Source organism: Castor canadensis, chromosome 12, assembly GCF_047511655.1.
Source record: "Castor canadensis chromosome 12, mCasCan1.hap1v2, whole genome shotgun sequence".
Lineage (NCBI taxonomy): Eukaryota > Metazoa > Chordata > Mammalia > Rodentia > Castoridae > Castor > Castor canadensis.
Window position 1 is genome coordinate 124,571,666 of NC_133397.1, and position 27,023 is coordinate 124,598,688.

General features: G+C 38.9%; 1 protein-coding gene across 1 annotated transcript in view; it reads right to left on the reverse strand.

Moving 5' to 3' along the window:
* Snx7 (sorting nexin 7) overlaps positions 1-27,023 on the reverse strand; it is an 85,443-nt gene that overhangs the window by 11,774 nt on the left and 46,646 nt on the right. The window contains exon 8 of the mRNA XM_020187148.2: positions 8,933-9,085. Coding sequence (XP_020042737.2) covers positions 8,933-9,085 — 153 coding nt within the window. The remainder of the gene's footprint in view (positions 1-8,932; positions 9,086-27,023) is intronic.

Here is a 27,023-nt window from a genome sequence, read left to right on the forward strand (position 1 = left end):
GCTTTTTTTCTTCCTTCGTTTATCTTTCAGAAAATATGCTTTCTAACTGAAACCATTTACTCTAAAATTACGAATGAGGTGAAGGTGGCTACTCTCCCCACTCTTATTCAACACAGTACTAGAATTCCTAGCCAGAGCAGTAAGACAGGAGAAAGAAATACAATGGATTCAAACAGGGAAGAAAGAAGTCAAATTATCTGTGTTTGCAGATCATATAATCTTAAACTTAAAAGACCCTAAAAACTCAATCAAAGGCAGGGTGCTTAAAGCACCTGCCTAGCAAGTGTGAGGCCCTGAGTTCAAACTCCAGTGCAAAAAAAAGAAACAATCAAAAAACTTTTAAATCTCATAAATACATCTAGCAAAGAAGCAGGATACAAAATCAGTATACAAAAAGCTGTAGCATGGGGGTGGGGGGGGTGAAGGCATATGATGGAGACGGTGAATTCAAGTATGATATAGTTGATATATTAGAGGAACTTTTGTAAATGGCACAATGTACCCCTCAGCACAACAATAAAAAAATAAGCTCACCTGCTATACACCAACAATGAATAGTCTAAAAAGAAATCAAGAAAACAATACCATTCACAATGGCTTCAACAAAAATAAAATACCTAGGAACAACTTTAATAAAGGAGGTGACCAACCTATACAATGAAAATTATAAATCACCAAAGAAAGAAATCAATGATGATATTATAAGACAGAAGACGTCCCATACTCATGGTTTGGCAGAATCGATACTGTGAAAATGGATGTACAACTGAAAGCAATCTGTATGTTCAATGCAATCTCTATCAAAATTCCATTGGCATTTTCCACCAAGATAAAAACGTCTATCCTAAAGTTCATAAGGAAGCACAAAAGACTACGAATAGCCAAAGCAATCCTGAGCCAAAAGAGCAATGCTGGAGGTATCACAATACCTGATTTCAAACTATACTACAGAGCCATAGTGATAAAAACAGCATGGTACCAGCACAGAAACAGACATGATGATCAGTGGAATAGAAGACCCTGACACAAACCCATGCAGCTACAGCCACTTGATTTTCAACAAAGCTGCACAAAATATGTGTTGGAGGAAAGAAAGCCTCTTCAACAAATAGTGTGGGAAAACTAGATATCCACCTGTAGAAGACTGAAACTATATCCCAGTCCTCACCTTGTACTAGTATCAATTTAAATTGGATTAAGGATCTTAACTTAAGATCTGAAATGGTAAAATTACTCCAGGAAAAATACAGGGAACCACTGGACACACAGGCATAGGTAATAACTTTATGAACAGAATCCATTAGATCAGCAATTAAGAGAAAGGATTGACAAATGGGACTGGATGAAACAAAAGCTTCTGCACAGCAAAGGAAACAGTCACTATGTAGAGGAAACAGCCTACAGAAAACAGCTGGGAGAAAAACTTTGCCAGCTATATATCTGACAAAGGATTAAAAACCAGAATATACAAGGAGCTCAAAAACTAACCTCTCAAAGAATCAGCAATACACTGAATAGATGGTCAAGTGAACTGACCAGACAATGCTCAAATGAAGTGCAGATGGCCAATGAACATATGAAGAAAAGCTCAACACCCCGGTCATAAAGGGAACGCACATCAAGCAACATTGAGATTCCACCTCACCCAGGTACAATGGCTGTCATCCATAACACAAACAACAAATGCTGAGGAAGATATGGGAAAAGGGAATCCTTCCACACTGTTGGTGGGAATGCAAATTAGTGCAACCACTATGGAAAGCAGTATGGCAGTCACTCAAAAAACTCAAAATAGAACAGCTATACAATCCAGTGATAGCACTCCAGGGCATATATCCTAAGAAATGTGCTCCAGGATATGACAGAGTCACTTGCACACACATGCTTACTGCAGCACTATTTACGATAGCCAAGCTTTGAAAACAGCCCAAACGCCCCACAACTGATAAACAGATTAAGGAAATGTGGCATATATACACAATGGAGTATTATTCAGCCATAAGAAAGAATGAAGTTATGTTGATTGCAGGTAAATGGATGGAACTGGAGAACATCATGTTAAACAAAGTGAGCCTGCCTCAAAAGGTCAAAGATCACATGCTCTCCTTCATATGTGAAAGCTAGACCTGTAAGTTAAATGTATATAAAAATACATATTTGATATTATATATGTTATATATGTATATATAAAAAGAGAGCGAGAACACAATTGTATTAGTGGGTCTTTCTTAGGGGACTACAGGAGGTGAAGAGGGAAAGAAAATGTTAGGGGATGAAAAATATTGAAAGAGTCCATCTACACAGGAATATAACACAATGCCCTGAAGGCTGGTGAATAATAGGGAGCATGGTGACGAGAAAGAGTAAATAATGGGGGGGCATCATTCTGGTTAAAGTACGATAAATACACATCTGAAATGCCAAGGTGAAAGCCCCTTGGACTGTCAATATACACTTTAAAAAAGTGAAGCATACGAGGGTAAAAACGGGTCCTTTCTGGAGATGGACCCAGCAGGAGGCAGGGAAGACATAAGAAAAGAGTGACTGAGGGCGAATATGGTGGATGTATTTTGTATCCACATCTGAAAATAGAGGAATGAAACCTGCTGAAATTGTTCTGAGAATGGGTGGAGGGGTAAACCTAGCTGAGATATATTGCAAGCACATATGTGAATATTACAATGTACCCCCTGCACGATTATATGTTAATAATAAAAAGCTTATAAAAAAGAAAATATGTTTCCTTATAACTGTTTTTCTGCTTCCTCGATATCCACCCACGTAGAAATATCTGTGTTATCCACCAGGGACAGAAGCCTTCCATTAGGTATGTCCCCTATAAAGCAAGTGAATAAAACAAATTTAAATGTTCTTCCATTAAAAATTAACACACACAACTGTATTAATCAAGTGAATACATATGTATGAGTCTTTCCTAATAAACTTTAACCTCCTAAAGGTAAGATTTAATCTTGAATTTAGATGGCCCACACTTAACACATGGCTTTAATGAAAATTGAATCTTAAATGAATAATTTCACATAGTCTAAGTAACATTCTTAAATAAGACCGATAGCATTTGAAATGCAGTAATCACTGATCTGGTTATTTCTTAAAATTCTTACGAAGCAAGTATTTAAAAAGCTAATATTCATAAGTGCTAATTTGTTTTTTTGAGATGGGCTCTTGCTATGTTGTTCAGGCTAGTCTTATAGTTATGGCTCAAATGAGCGCCTCCATCTCCCAAGTAGCTGGGACTACAGGTGTATGCCACCACACCTGACTGAATAGTACTATTTATAATAGAAGAAAAAAATCCAAATGTTGAATGATTAGTAATTATCCAAACCAATGAAGATTTGTCAATATTATGACTGTGGAAAAGTATGTGAACACTTGAAAATATGGAAATCAAAATAATATATTCACTTTAATCATTATGACACAAAATAGGAAAATGTGTTTTTATGTTGACACATTCACAAGGAGATATACAGAAAATTTTTAATTATTTTAACATTAGAATAGCAAATTATTTTTCTATAGTTATATTCAAATCCGTCACTGTCTAGAGGAAAGGGCTACGAGCATTTATTCATTAGTGCACTACTTAGTTTTTGTTGGGGTTTCTTGTTTTCAGTGAGCATGTATTAACTTTATAACCAGAATAATAAACTATAAAACAATGACTTTAATATACCTAATTAGGTGTCATAGTTTATAAAATAAACTATGAAGAGGAATAAACTATATTCTTTCATTATATTCACTTACTACAAACTGCTTAATTTGGGAAAAATTAATGATAAAACATTTCCATTACTGAAAACTTGGGAGAGATGGGACAGGTGGGAGGGAGGGCTTACAGAGAAAGTCAATGGGATGTCAGATGTGACAACAGGGTAGGAATGATGGTGACATCCTCAGAATTGGCAATTTTGTAAGCACATATTAAGAATCTTTTACATGCAACAGACATGCTGGAATGTGGTCACCTTTGCAAATTCTCCCCTTCAAATCATTTGAAGGTGCCTCTTGTGAACTAACTCCTTTCCCTTCATTACTATCAAACTGTCCTTGGTGTATCAGAGACAAAGAAAACAAAAGCATTCAGGGATCAAAAAGTTTTCCAGCTAGAGTGACTGTCATCTCCTTAATAATAAAGTGACACCACTGGACTAGGTAGACAGTTTCCCATTTTTTGCGCTCATTATCCCAAAGGTAACTGTTTTGTTTTATTGCCCTAATCAAACCCTAAGCTACTGTAGGGAAATTCTTAACTAATTGCATTTTCCTGCCAGAAATGAACAGAAGCACTCAAGTTCCATTTCTAAGAGACCACAGGCCAGTTAAGTGAATTCAATGATATTACAATAGAGCTTTGGTTAAAAATACACTCTTCATCGGGTGCTGTGGCTCACATCTGTAATCCCAGCTACTCAGGAGGCAGAGATCGGGAGGATCACAGTTTGAAGCAAGCCTGGGAAAACAGTTCACGAGACCCTATCTTGGAAAAAAACCAACAAAAAATACAGCTGGCTTAGTGGCTCCAGTGGTTGAGTGCCTGACTAGCAACCATGAGGCTCTGAGTTCAAACCCCAGTATCACCAAAACCCAAAACCAGTAACTCTTATAGTTTACCTCATCTGCAAATCATCACTCTCTCTGCAGTCTTCACACTACCATAATCAGCACCAGCGCAACGAACTCAAATCCCCTTTCCTGCCCACAGGGGAGCAATGGAAAATATCCAGGCTCTTCACCCAGCACGACAAGTTCTACTGCCTCAGTAGCTGAGTAGTTCAGTAGCTCATTAGCTGGAAGTCATTTTCTCTGGTTTCTTGACAGTTGTTGTCCAGTTATGGGCTGCATAACAACATTTCAGTCTATGACAGGCCACATAACACATATGACAGTGGTCCTACAGATTATATGGCCTGCTGGTGTCATGGTTGTCTTGTTTGTGTAACTCTAGGATGTTCACATGACAACAAAATTGCCTAAGGACATGTTCCACAAAACCTGGAAGGGAGCTCTGTGGTCAAACAGCACATGGGTAAATTTTGAAACTATGCACCTTGCTCAACTGGATTTTTGGTTTCATTGTGTTGTTTTTCTTGTTTTTTTTTATCCTCATGGTTAGTCATATAGAGTAGAATGGGAGTAACATTTTACCTATTCATAGTGCATGCTTTATATTTGGAGTCAGCTGTCTCCGATAAACACATCTAAGCACAGAATTTCAACATGGCTATAATTGGAGGCAGACACAGAACCGTGTCTCTTGTTAGCAATCTGATTTTCCTGTCATTTTGGTATCTGAATTTTAAGTTACACAAGCTATGTCCATTTCTCTTCATAGTACTAAACCCAAAGGCAACTATTTAAATCCCATTTCACCTACTTCACTCGACCCCTCTGGGATCTACCTATGTCAGTGCTGAGGGAAAAGGGAATGTTTCTATTAGAATGTGACTTAAACAGGGGAGGGAAGGCTTGTGGAACACTGCATGTCTCTGTGCATCTGAGAGAGTCTGAAGTTAATAGCTAACAGGAGATTGTTGCACAGCCGACCCCTCACTGTCTTCAGCTAATTACGTACTCTTGATTACTTAAGGGCTCCAACTTCCTGATTGTGCATTAGTGGACTGATGTGCCAAATAGATTAAGATTTTTTTTCACTCAGGAAAAAAGAAACTCAACAAATAACTGGAGCTGTAGGGGTCTTTTGAAGTTACATTTAAAAAATAAATCAACTATTCCTTCAACTTACACATCCAAGATTCAGCACACTAGTTATATTTTTAGTAACATTTAGAAATACAATTCATGGGAGGGGTAAGAGTTAAGAACAAAACACAGTGATATAAACTTCTGTGGATAACAAAACTCACAATATGGTCCAGTGGTGCTGATTTAATTCTTCCTAAGAAAACAGTGTTTTAGGCAGGCACCAGTGGCTCATGCTTATAATCCATGCTACTTGGGAGGCTGAGATCTGAAGGACCTCTGTTGGAGGCCAGCTCAAGCAAAAATTTCACAAGACCCCATCTTGTGAAATGGGCATGAAATGGGCATGGTGGTCTACTCCTGTCATTCCGGCTACAGCAGGAAGTATAAAATAGAAGGCTTGTGATCTAGGCTAGCCTAGACTAAAATAACCAGAGCAAAAAGGACCAACCCTACTGCCACCATAAGCAAAAATTGTGCTATAAAAAGCTGAACTCAGAATTCAGTTGATGAAGATGACATGGATACATACTTATGTAGGAAATATCAGAACACAAATATTTCAGTTACACTTCAATGGAATTGTTATAAAAATTTTGTTCTTAAAAAAAGTTCAGAGTGGCTCAGGCAGTAAGAGTGCCTGCCTAGCAAGAGTAAGGTCCTGAGTTCAAACCCCAGTGCTGCCAATAAATAAACAAATGAAAATGTCCAAATTCAGAAATTTTTGGCACACCATATTTAAAAGAAATATACATTCATCATATGATTTTTATACCTTAATATATGTAGGTTTTATAATCATAATCATGCATGATATATTGCAGTCTCTTTACCTAGGCATCTTCTTGTAAGTCATCTTGCTGACTGTCATACAATTCCTCAAAGCAAGCACACAGGTGAATTTAAACAGGTAAATGCCATATGTTGATAAATGTTTTTTAAGACAAGTATTTTTAAAACATCTGAAACCTGAGATTTATGGAAATTTTCAGATACATGAGTTTATTTAAGGATGTTCATGTAGAATGAAAAAACTAAGGAGAGACAGTTCTGCCCTGGTGAAAACTCTTCCATGGCTCCTATTTCCCTTAGAACGAAAGAGTAAAGACTTAATTTATAATGCCATTTTTGGCCAAATCCTTCAAACACCCGCTACCTACACTCCTCCTTTTTTTCAAAAAAGTCTTTGTTATTTGAACATATCCTCTCATTTCTGTGCCTGCAGCCATGTGTCCTATATGCCTGGAACTCAAGTTCTCCAATTGTGCAGGTGGATGTGTATTTGTGTGGGGGATGTGTGTGTGTGTTGTTGCTGGGGTTTGAACTCTACCAGGTAAGCCAAATCCTTATGCCTTTTGCTTCAAAATCTTTTTTTAGAACCTTAACTATCTCTGCTTAGCTGCCAGGGCTGGTCTTGAACTGCAACCCTCCTTTTCTCTGCCTCTTGGGTAAGCAGGTAACAGGTGTGCATCACCACACCAGCCTTAGTTTCTCCCATCTTTATCTGGTGACCTATTATTCACCATTCAGTTCTCAGCATACACATGACGTTCTCTTCACCATTAGGTTAGAAGCCCCTGCAATGTCCATCTACACTGACTGCAATGTCTGTTTACACTGAATATATGCCTCTTTACTATGGTCTGTTGTTTGATTGACTATTTCCCTCACTGACTGCAACTACATAAGAGAGAGGGGTTGTGCTGGTCTTGCACACTGGACTCTCTCTCTCTATGACCCAGCATAGTGTCTGCTTGATAGTAACTGACCCTTGCTGAACGAAAATACCAATACTGCTGAATCTTTCAAAATAGATAAGATTTCAGAATCTTTAAACTGAAAGCATTGAAACTGCAGAACATAAAATCTTTGTCAATTTCATATATCAGTTAATTTAGCCAGAGATATGGTTAAAGATGTATATTTAAAATATTCTTCCCAGGGGGTGGATTTAACCGAGATATATTGTAAGCACTTTTGTAAGTGTTACAATGCACCCCTCCACTACAACAATATGACAAAAAATAATTTAAAAAAATTTAAAAAATAAATAAATAAAATATTCTTCCTAGTAAAAGTATTTTTAGAACATGCAAGGTAGAGAAAAGGGCCAGGATTGTAAGATCATTTGAGAAAGTAACTTCCTTGAGGAAGTTAGTTGTAAAGTGAAAAACGATCATTCAAAAAGGAAAATGATGACTAGGCTCTTTTCCGGCCCCTCCCTTCCCCCTCCCCAATTGTTGCTACTCTTCCTCGGGCAGAATAGCAAGCCCTCTGTCGTTGATTTTCTGAATAGTCATGACCCTGACATGACTTTCTGCTCATTCAAATCTCTCTTCCTTTCCTTTCCTTTCCTTTGCAAAGGCTTTATAATAAAGGAAAAAGAAGAAAAGGGAGAGGTAAGATAGATGAACCATCAGAAAGTATCATCAAGGGTTTGTGAAGGACAAAATGGCAATTGGTAACTCCACTGGAACTTGCCACCAAAGAGAATTTTCAGTGTGGCCCCCAGTTCCTTTACTTGACTCTTCCTAAAATAGATTCCTCTGGTCACTAATGGGAGAGAGAGGGTAAAAGAAGAAAGTTAAATAGGTGAATATGGTGGATGTATTTCCTGTACAAGAATGAATATAGAATTTTAAAACCTGTTAAAATCACCATAAGAAGAGGACTAGAGTAGAAAGGAGAAAAATAAGAGGGTTACAATACAAATATACGTGGAAATATCACAAGGAAACTCCCTGAATAGGTATCTTAAACAAAAATGTCTTTTTTGAAAAACAGAGAACAGGAAGGTAAAGCAGGTCATGTCTGAAAGCTGGCACCAGTGGGAGGGGGAGGATATGAGGACAGGTGTGGGAGGGTATAAATGTGGTGGAACTATTGTGTACTCAGGTATGAAAATGGAGAAATGAGACCTGCTGAAACTGTTCCAGACATGGAGCAAGGCGAGACAGAAGAGAATGACGGAGGGAGTGAATTCAACTCTAACATATAATAAGAACTTTGATAAATGTCACAATGTACCCCCAGTATAATAATAATAAAAAATTTAAAAATATATATTTCTTTCTCTCTCAGGAAATACTAACTGTACAAAGGGATTTCACTGTGATATTTCCATAGGTGCACACAGAGTCCTTTGATAATAGGAGTGGGTGAAAGCAAAAGAGAATATAACCTTTTAGAAATCACCGGGTACCTGTTCATAATAGTGGATATTGTCTTCGGCCATCTCGGTGAAGGCTGACTTGATGTCGTTTTGCATATTTTGTCTCCATCTTTCCCAATCTGCTTTCAGGGCATTATTAGCACATTCCACTTTATCCTCAAGTTTTCCAATCTCCTCTGTAAGCTGAAGTGGGTCACAAAAAGACAAACAAGAATAATTCTTCTTTTGAAAGATACATTTGCCACCTTTACCACCTAAAGTCAAAAGCACACTGACTCAGGCAGGGCTCCTGAGCAGACTTCCAAGGTCTGCCACCCTAGCACTTGACTTTGGCCAAGTCTCTCAAAGCCTGGACTGCAATCCCAGTATTTACAAAACAAAGGAAATTGAACAAGTTACCTTAAAAAATTCTTCTGTGCTAACATTGTCATTAGTATTGTTTCTGTGATAATAATTATTTATGTTGAGAAATATGGTTTCATTCACTATAGCTTCCCAGGTATGGGCCTCAGTTTTTAGCCAAAAATTCTATTAGCTGACATGTGTCATCCATAAAGATTACATTCAGCTCGGTGCTGGTGGCTCACCCCTAGCTACTCAAAGAGGCTGAGATCAGAAGGATCACAGTTTGAGGCCAACCTGGGCAAAAAGTGAGAACCTATCTCAAAAATATGCAACACACACAAAGGGATGGCAAAATGGTTCAGGTGGTAAAGAGCTTGCTTAGCAAGCGTGAGGCCCCGAGTTCAAATCCTAGTACTGTCAAGATTATGTTGTTCAATCTGGAGGCCCAGGAGATTAATTTGTGTAATTTCACTTAGGCAGATGGTAAGAGAGGCAGGTGTATAGCTCAAGATGTCTGACCCCTAGTCTATGCTCCATTAGACAGGCTTAGCACGAGACTGACACTCTTTCCCACCTTCCCCACCAACCTTTGAGCATGTAATCCACTGACCTATTCTTTAGGTCTAGCATAAATACTTTACATATGTATCTATTTATTCAAATGCTCAGTATATATTTATCAGGAGCTCAGTCTGTATCAGGCATTCCTCTAAGAGCTGGAGACTCAGCAAAGAACAGAACAGACCAAAATTCCTGCTTTTCCACAGCTTGAACTCTCTTGGGGAGAGACAGACTAGAAGCAAAATAAATAAAATATGAACCATCAGCTGCTAATAAAAGCAAAACAGAAAAATGAAGCAGAAAGGAGAGGCAATAATAGGATGCCACAATTTTAGACAAGGTGAACAAGGAAAACCTAAATAAGAAAAGACCATGAATAAAGAGTGAACCACGGATTCTCAGTGGGAAAAGAGGTCCTGGCAGAGGGAACCACAGGGCATTGTCCAAGGTGGAAGCATGGCTGGCTGGTCTACAAAGAGCAGCCTGGCACTGCTGTAGTGGGTTGAAAAAGAACAGCACATATCCCAGGGCAGGAGGTCAGAGAAGCAGTGGGCGATCAGATCACAGTGAGCCACACAGTGCATGATGAGGGACAGGCATTTATTGAGCGAGCTCCAAAAATGGGAAGATTTGATCAGAAGTGACACCATCTCTCTCATTGTTTGAAGAGACATTACTGGACTAGAGGTGTGGCTCAAGCAATAGGGCACCTGCTTTGCAAGCATGAAGTCCTAAGTTCAAAATCCAGTCCCACCAAAAAAACAAAATAAAAGAGACATTATACATTACCACCACTTAGTGACTCAATGAATTTGTAAAACATTAGCATTCAAAGAGGCAACAGTGGGAGAACGTCTTAGAATCAATAAAATAAACTATTGCCAACGCTTGAATTAGCTTTTTTTTTTAATATGAAATTTTCTTCTTTGTTCTGCATCTTTATTTCCCTAAGAATAGATATTTGGTACACACACACACACACACAGACATCCTTTTATTACCTATGAGAGATATATTTTAGTGGTAAGGTTGACTGTTATGGTTTGTTTGTTGTATATTTTGAGTTTTTACTTTCTTGTTTGGTGTGTTGAGTATGTAATCTTTTGGGCAACTATTTTGCTAAATCTTAGAGAACATGTCTACAGGAGATGCTAATTGAATAATAAATAATGATAGGCTTTGGGTGGTAGTGGGTGAGCTAAAAGTAAAATTGTTAAAAAGCCAAGCACAAATAGGACCTGTGTCTGCTAGAAAAAGCTCAGAGGGTATGAGAAGCCTCATTCCTTGGGCTCTGGGGTGGAGTCCAGTAATTTGCATCATCAAATAGAAATTATTAACTCTTAATGAAATGTTTCTCCAGCATCTGGGATTAGAACACATCTACCAACTGTGACCACACTGCTTCTGTCCTCTGTTTAGGCTTTGCAGGCTATAATCACTATGCATGGGAGTGGGGTGACCCACAAAGGGGCTGCCCAGAAAACTGGCTTTAGAGGCACAGAAACTCCATAGTCTCTCCCTCTTCTTTCTGATAAAGTGTAGAATGGTCTCACCGCCACAATGGATTTACAGCAGAGTAGTCCTTTGTCAATCCCTAACTCTCCCCACATTAAGTCTGTGGAAGTGGTGGCCAGGCAGGTGGGTGGTCCTGCTCTGACCCAGAGCTGCTACTTTGCTAGAGAAGAGGAAGAAGGGGGTCTTCTCTAACCCACTCTCACTTACAAAGGTTTGGAGCTGTATGTAGCAGTATTGGCAGTAAGAGAAATGAAGTGGGTTAAACTCAGATTAGCCTGTCCTTTACAGGCTAGGTGACATTGGGTGAGATTATATACTGAAGTTCTACTACATTTATAAAGTAAATATAAAATAATAGTATTTATTTTATAGGGATTTTAAAGAAAGTTATATGAAATAAAAAGCACTGATTGATTCACATGGTGCCTGCAAGTTTGCCTACTAAATGTTCCCTGTCACCACCACCACCACCACCACCATCATATTCTTATTTCCCACTGGGCTATTAGTTGGTGAAACTGGCACTGAGCCTCTCTCCTCTTCTGATATTTTGGTCTCTGGCAACTGTCATTCTTCTGCCAGTGTCTAGGTCTGACATTTATTTCCAGAGCTATTCCTGAATCTGTTCTCACCAGTGTGGAAGATGGCACCTATGCTTAATTATGGATGACCAGTTCTTGGTACTTTTCATAGCTCTGAGTGGTTTTTCTCTTTCTTTGGTGAGCTCTTCATTATTTCAGTTGGAAAAGAGGAATGAAACAAGTATTTGCTCACAATGAACCATCTTCATATAATCCCAATTTGTAGAAATGCTAATTGATAATACCTAATTCAAGGAATTATCTGAGCTATATCGTTCTAACACTCTGTAAAAGCATAACATAAGTCGATGTCCTTTCCCTGAGTTCACTTCAACTTCAGCACTTTCATTCTCCTTTCTCCCTCTCTCTCTCCCTCTCTCTCTCTGTCTCTCGCTCCCTCTCTCGGTATAAGGACTAGGCATTCTGAATCTTCCAAAGGTTCAGGCTGTGGTATTCAACCAACGTTAACCAAAGTGGGAAAATGAAATGTGTTAGAAACCTGCCAGGCCAAAGAAGCCCCTCTAGTGCTCCAGTGTCCCCCCCAAACCAGGCAGAGGTTTCAATAACTGTAACCACTGGAAACTCAATTCATACTCTCTATTTCAAAGCAGCATGGAAGAGATTGAAAAAAGGTGATTTGAAGCTTACATCATTCTTCTTTTCATAAATACTGGTAACAATTCAGCCCTCTGTCAGTGGAAAAACTGAAGAAGCAAGCAACCATTTTTGCCAGCAAAATGTTATAACACCAGAATAAGTAGTAGCAGAAGATTGTGAAATTAAAAAGAAAAGGTTGTATTTTATAGCAAGGCTAATGGGTAATTTTTACCTTCAGTTATATTCAACTAGAAATTAACCACGTAATTAAATGAAAGTCCTTAATACTGAGCTCAAACAAAACCATACCACCTTCCAGTGTTCCCTGTCTACAGAAACAGTAACAGCAGTAATAATGACCAATTATTGCATTTCTGCAATGGGCCATTCTTTTAAGCTACACGCTTTGCATACATTATTTCATTTAATCTGCATAAGCATGTTGTAAAATGGGCTTTATTATCTTCCTATTACAAGCTGGGAGAAAGAACTGAAAGAGATTACAGTTACTTGTGCTGTAACAGGAATTCACGCCAAGTCTTGCCAAAGTACATTTTCTATCTACACTGACTGAAGAGGACCAGGCATGAGTGATGAACTGACTCAGCTCTTATCCCAAGGAGATTAGAACCTGTTAAGAAGCAAATATGCAAAAATGTAACAAAACCCAAAGGATCTAATAAGAAGCGGAATGTGGTATGTACCACCATGAAGGAAAAAACTCAAAGTGGAATATTTAGGTACAGGATAGATTAATTCTGACTGTGGGGTGTGAACATTTTTCCTGTTAATTCACTTGGCCAAGGAAACACCTGGCTGAGAGTAAGTGTGAACACAGCCACAGTGATGGTATGCTATGGTGTGGTCAGAAAATGAGCAGAGGCTGCTGTAGAGTCTGGAGGAGACAAGGAGAAATGTCAGAAATGCAGTTGGGAAGAAAGATGGGAGACTGACCACTAGAGGGTGGAAATGGCAGAAAGCATGAAACAGATTCAGCAGGAAAAGGTAAACCACTGAAGGTTCTGACCAGCTCAGAGTGGTACTTGAGAGAGACTGCTGGGACACAGTTCTGTAGGGGTGGTTGGAAGAGAAAGGAGGAGGAGGGGAAGGAAGAAGAGCAGTTAACCTGAATTGAGACCAAAGAGACAACCAAGGAAGGCAATACAGAGGGTTGGTTCCCTCCCACTAACTTTCTCACCTGGCAGCATTAGCTCAGCACCTATCTAGTCTGTGTTATGAGGTCAAAGAGAAAGTGAAGGAGTAGACTTCACCCTTGCGAGCTCATGCAGAGGGGAAGAAATAAAAAGCAACTAGATAAAGAAGACATGAAGGGAATTTCATGCAAAGCAAACTGCAGGTGTCAATTCACAGAAGCAGGCTTATTTCTGAGTTCCTGAACAACTGCAGGTGGCTCATTAGAGTTGGTACCTGGAGAATGAGTAGGGAATGGCAAAAGATGAGGACAGGAAGGCAGGTGGCTGACAGCTCCTAAAGGAGCTTTCCTGAGGTGTCTGGATTTTAATACAAGTGGAGTTCCTGAAGGAGTCTAAGAAATAACTCTTAGGGGGTAGTAATAACACTCAGATTCCAGATGCATGGAAACTGAGGAGACTAAAATGCTGGAGACAGAGTCAGGAAAGTCTGGATGTAGGTATTGGGAGAAGTCTGTATTGCTGATAAGGTGAGCTGGTACAGCAGGTGGGGTAGGGTGGGGAGGAGATGAAGGCCTGAAGGCAACAGTAGTGATACAGATGCTCACTGTCTCAATCTGTCCGGTCTTGCCTGATAAGGCAGACCATTACACAAACATTTAACCCATTCAGTTACATGAAGGGCACAAGCTTCAATTCTGGGAGATCAACAGCAGTGAGGATTACATTTAAGCTTTGAAACTTCCCAAGTGGCTTTATACTAATTTAGAAGAAGTTCACATTGGAAAGTTCCTGCCTTCTATGGATGAGCATATGATGGATGCTGTAAGAAAAACAGACCATCTAATGAACTCATAGTTTCTTGAGGCATATGGGACTAAATTAATCTTACAAAAAAATCGGATTATTAAATTTTGGAGGTTCTCCCTCTGTTGTAGGAAAAAAAAGTAGGATTAAACTTGAAGCAGTTTTTAATTAAAAATTATTTTTCCTGAGAGAGGGCAACAAGATCATGAATCTAAGATGATTCCTATTGCTAGAAAACAAAACCTACCTTCTACCCACAGCCTCAGAGGATCATTTTCATAAGTAGGCATTACACTCTAAGTTTGTTTTTTACTAATATTTGAAGTACCTGTTTACTCACATTGAAGGTTTTCCTTCCTACACTCTCAACATTGACTTGAGCTGAATCCCATTCAAAACTCTACAGTATTTTAATAATTTTCCTTAATAGCTATTATAGATTTTAATGTTCTGTTACCTTTACAAATTTAAATTTGCAAGAAAATACCATCACACATAAATATGACCATTAGAAACAGACCTAACATTAGAGAAATGTTACATAAATCTAGACAAAGATGGATAACTTACTAGCTTTTTAACGAAATGATTAAAACATGAAAAGTAAAAATTCAACTTCGTCAAAAGATTAAAGTGACAATACCTTAGCATTTTAGAAGAGAATGTTTTATTTTCTGACAAAATGTTATCTTGGAAATGAAATCACAAATATGTATTTATTTATAAATAAAATCTTACTAGATGAGAATAATTTTCTCACAAGATTAGAGGATCAAATACAATATAGAAAAGATTCTTAATTTTCAAAACAGCATATTCCACAAATGTGAAACTCTAAATTTTATAGTAACTAAAATATGGAGACAAATTATGTAAATAGGATTATTATACACTTGTCAAGTAAATAAAAGGTAGATACAATGTAGCCAGGCTACATACATTTGATTTAACACTAAATATCTTGAAATAATTACAATTTTCTTCATAGAGATTAAAGTGCCCTTAAAGATGACTTTTACAAGGATGGGTACAAAAAATGGGGAGCCGTCGGCCCAGTCAGAGGAGTGACATCACCTCTGTTATTAAGGAGATGACAAGCATCTCGATGTCCTTTACACTCTCGCTCTTGACCTTGGGTTTCTTTGTCTCTGATGCAGCAAGGACAACCTGATAGAAATTTCACAAGAGATGCCTTGAATTTGTGAAGGGAAGAATTTTTAAACTGAACTGTGCTCTACCATGTTTGTAGCACAGAGCTGATTAATAATTTATGGCTAAGTTACCATTTATGAGGATCTTCTGTGATCAGTCCAGTACTGTGTGCCATACAGGACATGCTGTGTGAAGAGGTGCTCAAGTTGCTTTTGTTGAAAAGCACTGACTCCTTCTTGGGTCCACAAATTAACTGATAGCAGGAGAAAAACATGACATCTGTCCTCCATTTTGTGTCTGTCTTTGCTCTGAGCCATTCTCTTTGCAGTCATTTTGCAATCACCTTGGGTTCCAGGAAGAAACATCTTTATGACAAGGAACCAAAACTAATCCCAACAGCAGACTCTCCTTTGGGTGGACCACCTGCCTGCTCCAGATAACAACTCTGGAACCTCTCCCAGAATAAGGGCTGAGATAATGGTCAACCAGAATACCGCTGTGACTGTGACTGTTTAACTGTGCATACCTTTGTCTCCTGCCCCTAGTTCTTTTGTCTACTGAAACCTATAGCTCATGTCTGCATCCCAAAGATGGCTGAAGACAGCTGAGTGCTTACTCTGCCTTTTCCCATGGCCTGTCCCCAGCCATGTAATACAACTCCTTTCTCTGCGTTCACCATTAATGCCTCTTTATTTGGTGTTCAGGGATGGGAGGTCAGACCTGGCACATGGAATCTCGGGAGTTTGAGCCTTGGGTCTAAAACTCCAGTTTCAGTGGCTCTTGGCTTTCTCTGTAGCTCTTGGAAGTTGCTTGCTTTTCCCTCAGTAACATAAAAACCAGATTTGGCATGTGATGTGGGTCCCTGTAGCAACACTTCACTCCTTCATCAAATGGAGGCTAGTGGTCCACAAGACTTTTCCTCTCTCAAACTGTTTGGCAAACTCAATTTAAGGTTTTTTCTACATAAGAGTTTAATTTTATTTGTTTATGCTCTTTCCCACTAAAATGCAGCTTCTTATTACCTTCAATAAGAAGGAAATAAATTTGGTGTAAATATTCATTTATTCAACAAATCTTTATTTTGAAGTGGGGTATGATAGAAAGTCTTACTTCAAAATCTTTACTTCTTGTGGTGGACAGCGGGCCAGGCGTGACCAAAGGCACAGAGATGAATGATGAAGAGGAGTCAATTCCATCCCGTTTCCTGTGCAGGAGGGATGTAAGATCCACAATGCACTGGGCGTTCCTTCTTCTCTCACCTGAGCATTGGACTTAGAGTCTATTAAGCTCTCTTTCTCTCTCTCTCTTTTTAATACAATAAAGTAGTTCTCCACAAACTAAATTTTAAGAAATCAGTATATTTGGAGTGAAAAATCCCCATTCAAAAAGAGATAGATCTTTATAACTGAAAGAGGTGCTCAAACTGTTTTAGCTCAAAAACATGAATTCCTTACTCTGGCCACAAATTAAAAGTAGGAGAAAAGCATGACATCTCTTCTTCATTTTGTTAGAAATAAAGTCAGTGGTAGCCCACTTCAAGGCAAGGCATTTAACACTGGCAGCTTGGTTATACATCAGTTTGAGGATGATAAAGGAACTTAAACTGGGAGGGGCAAATCATGATAGAATGAGGAAATGGGTAAAAACTGTGTACGTGCCAGAAAGCACATATCACAGGGAGACCTTCCCTCCACAAAGGAGGTAGATACCACCTAACATCTGCCTCTAAAATTTGACCAATGCCAACAGAGGTATATTTTAAAGAACCAAATAGGAAATCTAGGTGAGTCTGGGAAAAGAATGTACACCCCATAGTACTCAGCCAATGAGGAACTGGGGGAGGGACTTATGCACTAGACAATATAATACTTGTAACCATTTTGAGTACCGGATCTTGTAAGACCGCCATTGAAGTCTTGCTTCCACTGTACTCCGCATGTCTCTAAGTCCATTCTTTGAGTTTGGACAGGTGAGCATATTTCTCGCAATTTTAGAATTGTGCTCTAAGCCAATTCTCTTTGCAGTCATTTTGCAATCACCTTGGATTTCAGGAAAGACAGAACTGATAATATCTTCATGACAAGGGACAAAAACTACCTTCAACAGTAGACCTTCCTAAGGATGGACCACCCGCCTGAACCACTCCCAGAACAAAGACTGAGATAATGACCAACCAGGACACACCTGTGACTGAACTGTTTAACTGCATATGCCCTTTATTTCCTGCCCCCAGTTCTTTGTCTGTTTAAACCTACAACTCATGTCTGTATCCTGAAGATGACTGAAGATGAGCTGAGTGCTTACTCTGACTCTTCTCACAGTGTGTACTGAGCCCTATACTATAATAAACCTTCTTCACCTGGTTTTTATTTGGCATTAAGGGGAGGATGGCTGGACCTGGCATTTGGAATCTCAGGAGTTTGGGCCTTGTTTCCAAAATTCTGGTTTCATATCCAATAAATACTTATTATTGCACTAAATATTTACCTGATGAAATTAAGGTACACATAAATATAGGTAAGTAAACAATGAGATGTAGTCAGTGTCACTTCAGATGAGGTGACATCCTCATTCCCAGGTCATCGCTACGTGTTCAGTGCTCTCCTCTATGCAGGGAGCAAGATGTGCCCCTGCTGGAAGGGAGGGGGCAGTCTGTGCCTCAGGGGTGATAAACGCCTTTGTCTCTAAATCAAAACTCAGATTCTGAGGCAGGATGGATACATGAGGAGACAGGGAGATGAAATTATTTTAATAAATATTTAAAGGGTTTTGCCTCCTCCAATCCCCTTTTGCCTGAGCTTTAAATTTTTCATAAATGTGCACGTAGGTCAGTGATATGAAGCACAGGCTCTAAAATTCCAAACATGCAAATCCTAGCTCAGACCTCAGAAAAGGTAGGTTTCTTCACTGGCAAAATAAGAAAGAAGCACTCACTTCACAGGGTTATCTTACATAACGTACTAGCAACAGGGCTGGGACTTAATACTTCCAAGGATTAGAGCGGCCCCGGGGGTGATTATGAAGGGGCATTGTTAGGGTATTGTAATAAGGACTTAGGAGATGCTTTGGATAAAAGCACAAACTTTTTATTTGGGCCTGAAGCCTAAATAAAAGCAAGATAAAAGCTCGTACTTGTCCTTTTACCTGAGCCATTCTCTTCTGCACTCACCTTGGATTCCAGGAACGATAGGTCTGATAGAGAAACATCCAGTGACAAGAGTTGAAACCGATGTGAGTAAATGTAAAAATGATAAAATGCAAAAAAAAAAAAAAAAAAAAAACAACAGAGTTGAAACTGCCCACCAGGCAATGGAGACTTTCTTATTGCTGACAAAGCCCTGCCTGACCAATCCTCAAATGATGACCAGCTAGACCAGACCCTGACTATGACTGCCAGCTGTGCAAGCTGCAACCCTTGCTTTATAACCCCAAGGCTATTAGTCCCTTGGAGGTGCAGACTTCCAGCCACCAGAGTGCTGCTTTTCTCCATCCTGAGACCACACGGAGAATAAATGCCTTTCCTGTCTTAACTAGCCTTCATCTCTTCAATTGGCCTTTTGGGACAGATGGCTGGTCCTGGTTCACTGGGACCCCAGGAGTGGTGCCTCTGGCCTAGGACTGTGGCTACAGCATCAGAAACACCCTGGCAGAATCTGCCTGCTCACTTGTCCTATGTCTTGGAATCTGTACACTCTAAGCCATTTTCTTGGCAGTCACTTTGCCATCACCTTGGATTCTAGGAAAGACAAATGATAATATCTTCATGACAAGGGACAGAAACTACTACCAACAGTAGACCTTCCACAGGATGGACCACCTGCCTGGCTCCAGCTAACAACTCTGAACCTTTCCAGAACTTCTCCCAGAACAAAGACTGAGATAATGACCAACTAGAACACACCTGTGACTGAACTGCTTAGCTATGCATACCTCTTGTCCCCTGCCCCCAGTTCTTTTGATTATTAAACCTATAGCTCATGTCTGTACCCTGAAAAAGCCTGAAGATGAGCTGAGTGCTTATTCCGCCCCTTCCCATGGCATGTCCGGAACCATGTAATAAACCTCCTTTCTCTGCCTTCACCATGCCTCTTTCCGGCGTTTAGGGGCGGGTATCCAACTTGGCATATGGAATCTCAGGAGTTTGGGTCTTGGGTCCAAAACTCTGGTTCCACCAATAGAACCAATGTATTACTTTCTTAATGTGTCAGAAAGCTCCCTCAAATCCCCAGTAGACATAAGAGTGTCAATGGCTAGTCTGGACAGAGTCACAAGGCAAACAGCCTAAGTAAGGCTCTTCTATAAAGCCCTTTTCCAAACCAGACCTGAAATTAGCTCTGTTTTAAAGATCTGAGCTGCCATGTAACTGTAACAAACTATCTTCTCTAATCCAAGAAGTATTAATATCTTGCAAATTACAGAATGATAAAGCTCTCTGACAAAATATACCTATGAACAATTTTCCCCAGCTCTGAAAGTATTTTAGAGCACACTTCTTACTAATCCAAAAATCTTGTCTATGGGCTGGTGAAGTGGCTCAAGTGGAACAGGGCCTGCCTAGCAAGCATGAGGCCCTCAGTTCAAACTCCAGTACTGCCAAAACAATTAAAAAACAAAAACAAAAGCAAAAATCTTGTCTAGCAAGGTAAGAAAAATAAAAGCAAAAACCCACTATAGTGTCAAACATCTCTGTGAGTTCTTAGTAAAGATCATTTTTTAAGAAAATATATGAATGCAACAAACAACTATGCGTTGAGCACTTACTGTGCTAAGTACCACGAAGGACCTCTCTAGTGAAATGTTTCCCCTCTTTCAATTTCTGAAACATTTTCTTTATAGAGGCAAATCTTCACTTAGCATCAAAAAAGTCCTCACAAAAATGAGTAGTTCCACAATGAGACCCATATGGAGGGCTTAAATTTATTTCTCAAAATGGGACTCCTCTAACCACGATTGGAGGAGAGGACTATTAAAGTCATGAATAAACACGGTGCAATCCTGTAGATGTCTTAAAGAGCTCAGAGAAAAACACTTGTGAGTTAACATAAAGAAATGACGGGGTAGTTGCACTCACTTGAAACTTTTAAAACTGGAGATCTTGAAGATCCTTGACTTGCATAGTTCTCCCTGATGGCTCTCAGATTTACTGGGGTATATATTTCAACTTCCTTAGATGCCAGAAAATAAACCCTCTGGCAAAAATGTTGGAATTATGCCACGCAGAATATCTGTTAGAAGTACATGGACTGAATACTGATGTATGTATGTAACAAATAATTCATCTACTTTGGCATAATTTTAGAGGAGGTAATTGCCATGACTATCAACTGTTGTCCAAGCATCATTTATGAAAATGAGGGTAAAGAAAGCAGCTTCCCTACAGTTTATTTCTCTATGAAATGAACTACAACAATAGAAAAAAACCCAGCCAATCAAAGTTGGTTCAATCCCTCCTACCTGGCACTACTACAAAGAAATCTAGGGAGACATTCACTTACCTGTCTAAGAAAGAAATATCTCTGTTGACTATTTAATCATCAATCCTTCATCACTTACCCCCATATTATAATCTAGGACTAGTGAAAATAAGCATCCCTTTTCTCACTTGTGACTTTCCTTGTGGCTTTTTGTGGAGTTTTTTTGGTGGTACATGAGGTTGAACTTGGGGCCTTGCTAGGCAGGAATTTTATTACTTGAGTCCTTTTGCTTTGGTTATTATTGAGATAGGGTCTCGTTTTGTGCACTGGTCAGCCTGGACTGCAATGCTCCTATCTGTCTCACCCAAGTAGCTGAGATAACAGGTGTGCCCCATTCTGCCTAGTCGCTAGTTGAGATGGGGGTCTTGCAAACTTTTTGCCTGGGCTGGCCTGAATATTGAACCTCCAGATCTCAGCCTCCTGGATAGCTAGGAACAGTGCATGAGCCCCGTACCAGGCCATACTTGTGACTGGCTTTACTTATAAGTACAGTAGTAAGGGTACAAGGACAGTACAGCTAAAACGGAGAATCTTTCCAATATCCTAACAGTTTATGAGAGCAGGTCCTGATACATAATTATACGAATTATTTCTTATTAACATATAATGACAATTTCACACATAGTCTCCTGTGTGGAAATGTATGAGGTTAACATTACCTTCATAGGAAAACTGACATTTCTGGTACAGCAAGGTAATTCTAAATCGTTCTTATTAAAAAATGTAAACACAGAAGTCCAAGCAAAAACAAAAAACTGTGAGCAAGCCAAATCCAGCAATGGCCAGATTGGTTCTATCCCAGGGATCAAACAGTGATTAAAATGAGAAACTCACTTATGTTAAGTCTCCACAATAAGAGAAGACAAGAGAGAAGTCATATTATCTGCATAGGTACAGAAAACTGTAAAATATAAAACTGACTTATGTAAATCAAGCTCTTATCAAAAAAGTGTAGATAAGAAATTTCCTAATCTGATCAGAAATACTGTATACAGGGAAAACACTATAATAAACATCCATTATTAGTGAGATAAAAATTCTGAAAGTATTTACTTTACAATCGGGAATAATATAAGCATTTTCCATCATTAATAACTTTATCATGGGTTTTTTTGCCAGCTTAATAATAAATGAAAAAATAAACATGAAGGTATAGTTATTGAATAAATCATATAAAATCACCAACATGCACCCATGATAGGATTTTTCAATAGAGAAAAAAATGCAGAAGCTACAAAATTATTAAAAGTAAAGATCATTTAGAAAAATTGCTGCATATAAGATGAATAAACAAAAGTTCTATACATTTCTATCCTCAGGCCAAAAACCAAAGTTAGACAAAATGTTTTACTGTACAAAATTTATGGTAAATATGAACCAAAAAAGTGAGCTCCTTATAAAGTAAATTTAATCAAAGATTTAAACAGAAGATCCTTTAGGAAAACTACTTTAAACATTTTTGAGAGACATTAAAGGAGATTTAAATACACAGCAAAGTGTTTAAACAGTCATTCTATTTTAAATCTTCTAGCCAGTTCTCTTCAATTCAGCTAAATGACAGCCCTTATATTTTATTATTATTATTATTCCTGTTCTCAGACCAGAGTTCATTTCCTTACCATTCATTAGGATAAGCAATTGTGTTCTTTTTCTTGACTTTCCTGGTGGAATGTGAGCTCTGCTAGCAGTGGCCACACTTCTTTTTTATAGTTACCTCCAATGCTCTTATTAGATGGGAATTTGATAAATATTTGACAAATATTTGGAAAGGAAATGTTAGCAATAAATCTTGTTTTCCTACTGGTTTTCAAGGTTTATTTTTTTACACTTGCAAACAGCACAAAAACCTAAAATGTATCTACCCCTGTGCATACATCTCCAAATTTTTTGAGTAAAATAATACAATTTGAGAATGATAGTTCTTACTTAAGAATAACATGATCATTTCCCTTTTCAAATAGCTTCTCTATTATTTCCTTTTATGGAAAAACCCTTAACCATTCAATCTATTTATTCAAATGCTAAATATTTCTCTTCACAATCAGAAAAGCTGGGAAATTATCATTTAGAAAAGTTCTTGAAAATAACACACCTAAATAAGAAGATTTAGATTGCCACTTTCTCAGTAGACAATAGGAAATTCAAAGAAATTCAATTCTAATCTGACAGCTACCTCTTCTCAACAAGCATTAATTAAATTGCAGGGGAGAGAGAAGAAGGCTCTTAACAATAAAATTGTATTATTTTCTGATTCGTGAGAGAGGTGAGATGTGTCTGACGAAAGTAAATGCTTGATTAAATAATGCCGCTCAGATGTACATGCGATCGCTAAGTACTGCCTTTTATACGCTTTATAATACACACTCTTCTAAAAAGTGGAAATCTCTCTCTCTGAAACCCACTGCCAATTTTGTTATCCAAATGTAACTTGTTCAGTAATACACAATGCATCCTTGAAAAATGACAAATTGAGTCATAAGACACCCACAAATGCGGCTGGCACATCACCTCGGAAACCAGCACCTCCCAGCAGCATTAACATCCTTCAGAGAGTAATTACGACTTCTTGTTGCATTGCAGGCTCAGAAAGCCAATTGTTTAAAAGGTAACACTGGAGGAAATGAGATCTCCCCGAACATGGGGACAAAGACAACTCAGTTCTTTACAGGTCCCTCCAGGAATCCCACCAATAAAAATCTCTTAAAAAGAAATAATGACGTACCTTAGAAATAAAACAACCAACAAAAGTTCAAGGTCTTCTAACTCTTCAATATGGCAATGTTCTGCATTTTTCTTAAGAACATACCTTATGCTGCAAAAGCCAGGCACTGCATTAAATGATAACAATATGGTCTATTACCCTTGGGTTTTCTGAGATTAGATTTTAATTGCAAAGTCAAAACCTATACTTATTTCTTTCACAGACCCTCACAGGCTATATTTAAATAAAGAATTTTTATTTCTCTATTTAAATGACATCTCAACTATATAATTCTCAATCTAAGGTATATACTATCAGGTAAATATTATTTTTCCAGTTTACTGACAAGAAAAAAAACCAAGGTTTATTGAGGTTTCAGGGATCAATTTTGTAACTTCTGCCTAGAACTGTTAGAAATAAAGTCAGTGGTGGCCCATTTCCAAGGCAAGGCATTTAACCCTGGCTACTTGCTTGAGTATCAGTTAGTGGATGTTGGAGGAGGGCCAATGATAAGGGAACTAAAATGGGAGGAAACGGGTAAAAACTGTGTATGTGCCAGAAAGCACATATCACAGGGAGACCTTCCACCACAAAGGAAGGCAGATACCACTTAAATATGGCTTCTAAAATGTGACCAATCCCAAGACAGGCATCTTTTAAAACACCCCAACAGGAAATGTAGGTGATGTACGGAGAGGGGAGGAGTGTACACGCTATGTACTCAGCCAATGAGGAGCCAGGGGAGGGTCTTGCACACTGGGCAGTATTATAATGCTTGTTGTAACCACTTATGATGCATCTGCTTCCCAGCAGTAAAGTCTCACTTCATTGCACTCTTCGTGTCTCTGAGTCCATCTATGCGTTTGGACAGGTGAGCATATTTCTCACAGAAGCCAATTCTCTGACTTGTCACCCAAGCCTCATCCAACCAGAAAACTCCAAAGTGCCCTCGATGAACTTTAGGGCTTGGGTGAGACAGCTCACGGTGCTGCGTGAAGGAACTTCCACTTCCATTCAACTCTTATTCAGAAGTTTTAGCACCTACTTATATGCACAGTTTATAATACAGACAAAATGAATATACTTGTACAAATAACTTATAAGTTAAAAAATATTTTGAGATATGCTAAAAGGTTGTTAGGTGGGGACAGAGTTTGTGAGAGTCTGGATGAGTGCCTCCCAAGGGCTCCTATGCTAATGGCTTTGCTCCCAGGCCTGTGGAAATACTGGAAGGTGGAAGAACCTTTAAGAGGTGGGGCCTGGTAGGGAATCTTATGCCACTGGGAATGTGCTCTCTCACTTTGCCGCCTGGCCATCATGAGATGACAAGCTCCCACCTTGATGAACTGACTCATCACAGACCCAAAAGCAACAGGGCAACCAACCATGGACTGAAAACTCTGAGCTGTGAGCCAACTCAAAACTTCCTTCCTTATCATTTGGCTATCTTGGGTATTTTGTTATCTAATAATAGTATGGGAGGCTAACACAGTATGTGATCAAAAAGTCTTGGAGTCTTACTCCCATTTCCTACACAGGAACCAGGAAATGTTTCTCCTACTTTGTCCTGCTATACTAAAATAGATCCTTGCTTAAAGAAGAAGTCTATTTGATCTAACCTTTTCTAGTACCTGTTCCCCTTTTCCTATTGGCCTCAGTTGCTTTTAAGGTATCTGCTTTAGTTTCTCTGCGTTAAGGGCAACAAATGCTAGCTAGTTTTTTAGGTGTCTTACCTATCCTCACCCCTCCCTTGTGTGCTCTCGCTTTATCATGTGCTCAAAGTCCAATCCCCTTGTTGTGCTTGCCCTTGATCTAATGTCCACATATGAGGGAGAACATACGATTTTTGGTCTTTTGGGCCAGGCTAACCTCACTCAAAAAAGAATTAACTTAGAAGGTAACACCCACACACAGGAAATCAATGTGAGTCAACTCCCTGTATAGCTATCCTTATCTCAACCAGTAAAAACCCTTGTTCCTTCCTATTATTGCTTATACTCTCTCTACAACAAAATTAGAGATAAGGGCAAAATAGTTTCTGCTGGGTATTGAGGGGTGGGAGCGGGAGGGGGTGGAGTGGGTGGTAAGGGAGGGGGTGGGGGCAGGGGGGAGAAATGACCCAAGCATTGTATGCACATATGAATAATAAAAGAAAAAGGAAAAAAAAAGAAGTCTATTGACATCCATGCTACTTGCCATAGGGCTATGTACATTACACTGCTAATGTCCCCGTGTTTCTCTCAGGTAGTCACAGGCTATTTTAACTGTGTTGGGTATCTCAGTCACTACAGAATAACCACACCATCGCCAGCCCTGTTTTAGAGTGTGTTGCCATTTTAAGAACTGTTTTTAAAGCAGACCTAAGTGAGGCATTCTATTTAAGTGATTTGCTGGTCCTCTGTTCTCATGTTGATCAAACACAGGACCATGTCTGTGATCAAACAAATGTCATTAAAGGAAAATTTCAGAGAAATAAGTTCGCAAATGTGTGGACGGGGGAATCAAGCAGATATCCAGGTTTCCTGGATGGCACATGTGTACATGACTAAGACAAGATTGAAGATGTGTGGCTTCAAGTCTGAACTGACCATATGCCCCCAAAATAGGAATTGTGAAACAGTTGGTTTCTTGGTTCCATGCCATGATTAGTCTATTAGAAATGATGAGGTGAAAATATGACATATAACAATTAAAATATAATAAATATTAAATAATATTATAATAAAACACATAATAAAATAAAATATTTGCACAGAAGAAGCACCAACACAAGGCAAGGTGTTAGGAATGAAAATTCTTGAATCCTACTGCATCTTACTGCTGATACACTTTGGACGTGAGGACCAAATGTCTATGTGTCAACAAAACCTCTGGTTTTGGCTTGTATGATGTATTTGGAGGTCAACTACATTATACACAAAATCTTTCTCCTGGATATGGTGAGGTCGAGTTAATATTCACATATTTCCTCTGCTACTTGCTCTCTCTATCCCTTTTCACTCATTTCTTATGTTCCCTGGACTGCCTTACTAAAATAAACTTTTACTGAACACCAAAAAAAAAAATCCTTTTTAATAGTTGGTTGATTAAATCCAGTACAAGGAGTCACTTCTCATGGAATACTAGGTCTTTCATAGAAGAGATAACTACCTGAGAGAAACATCAGGGGCATTCACCTGATTTAAGGGTGTCATGTATACCCTGGAGGTGCTCCCATGGGTTCTCCCACAAGCAGTG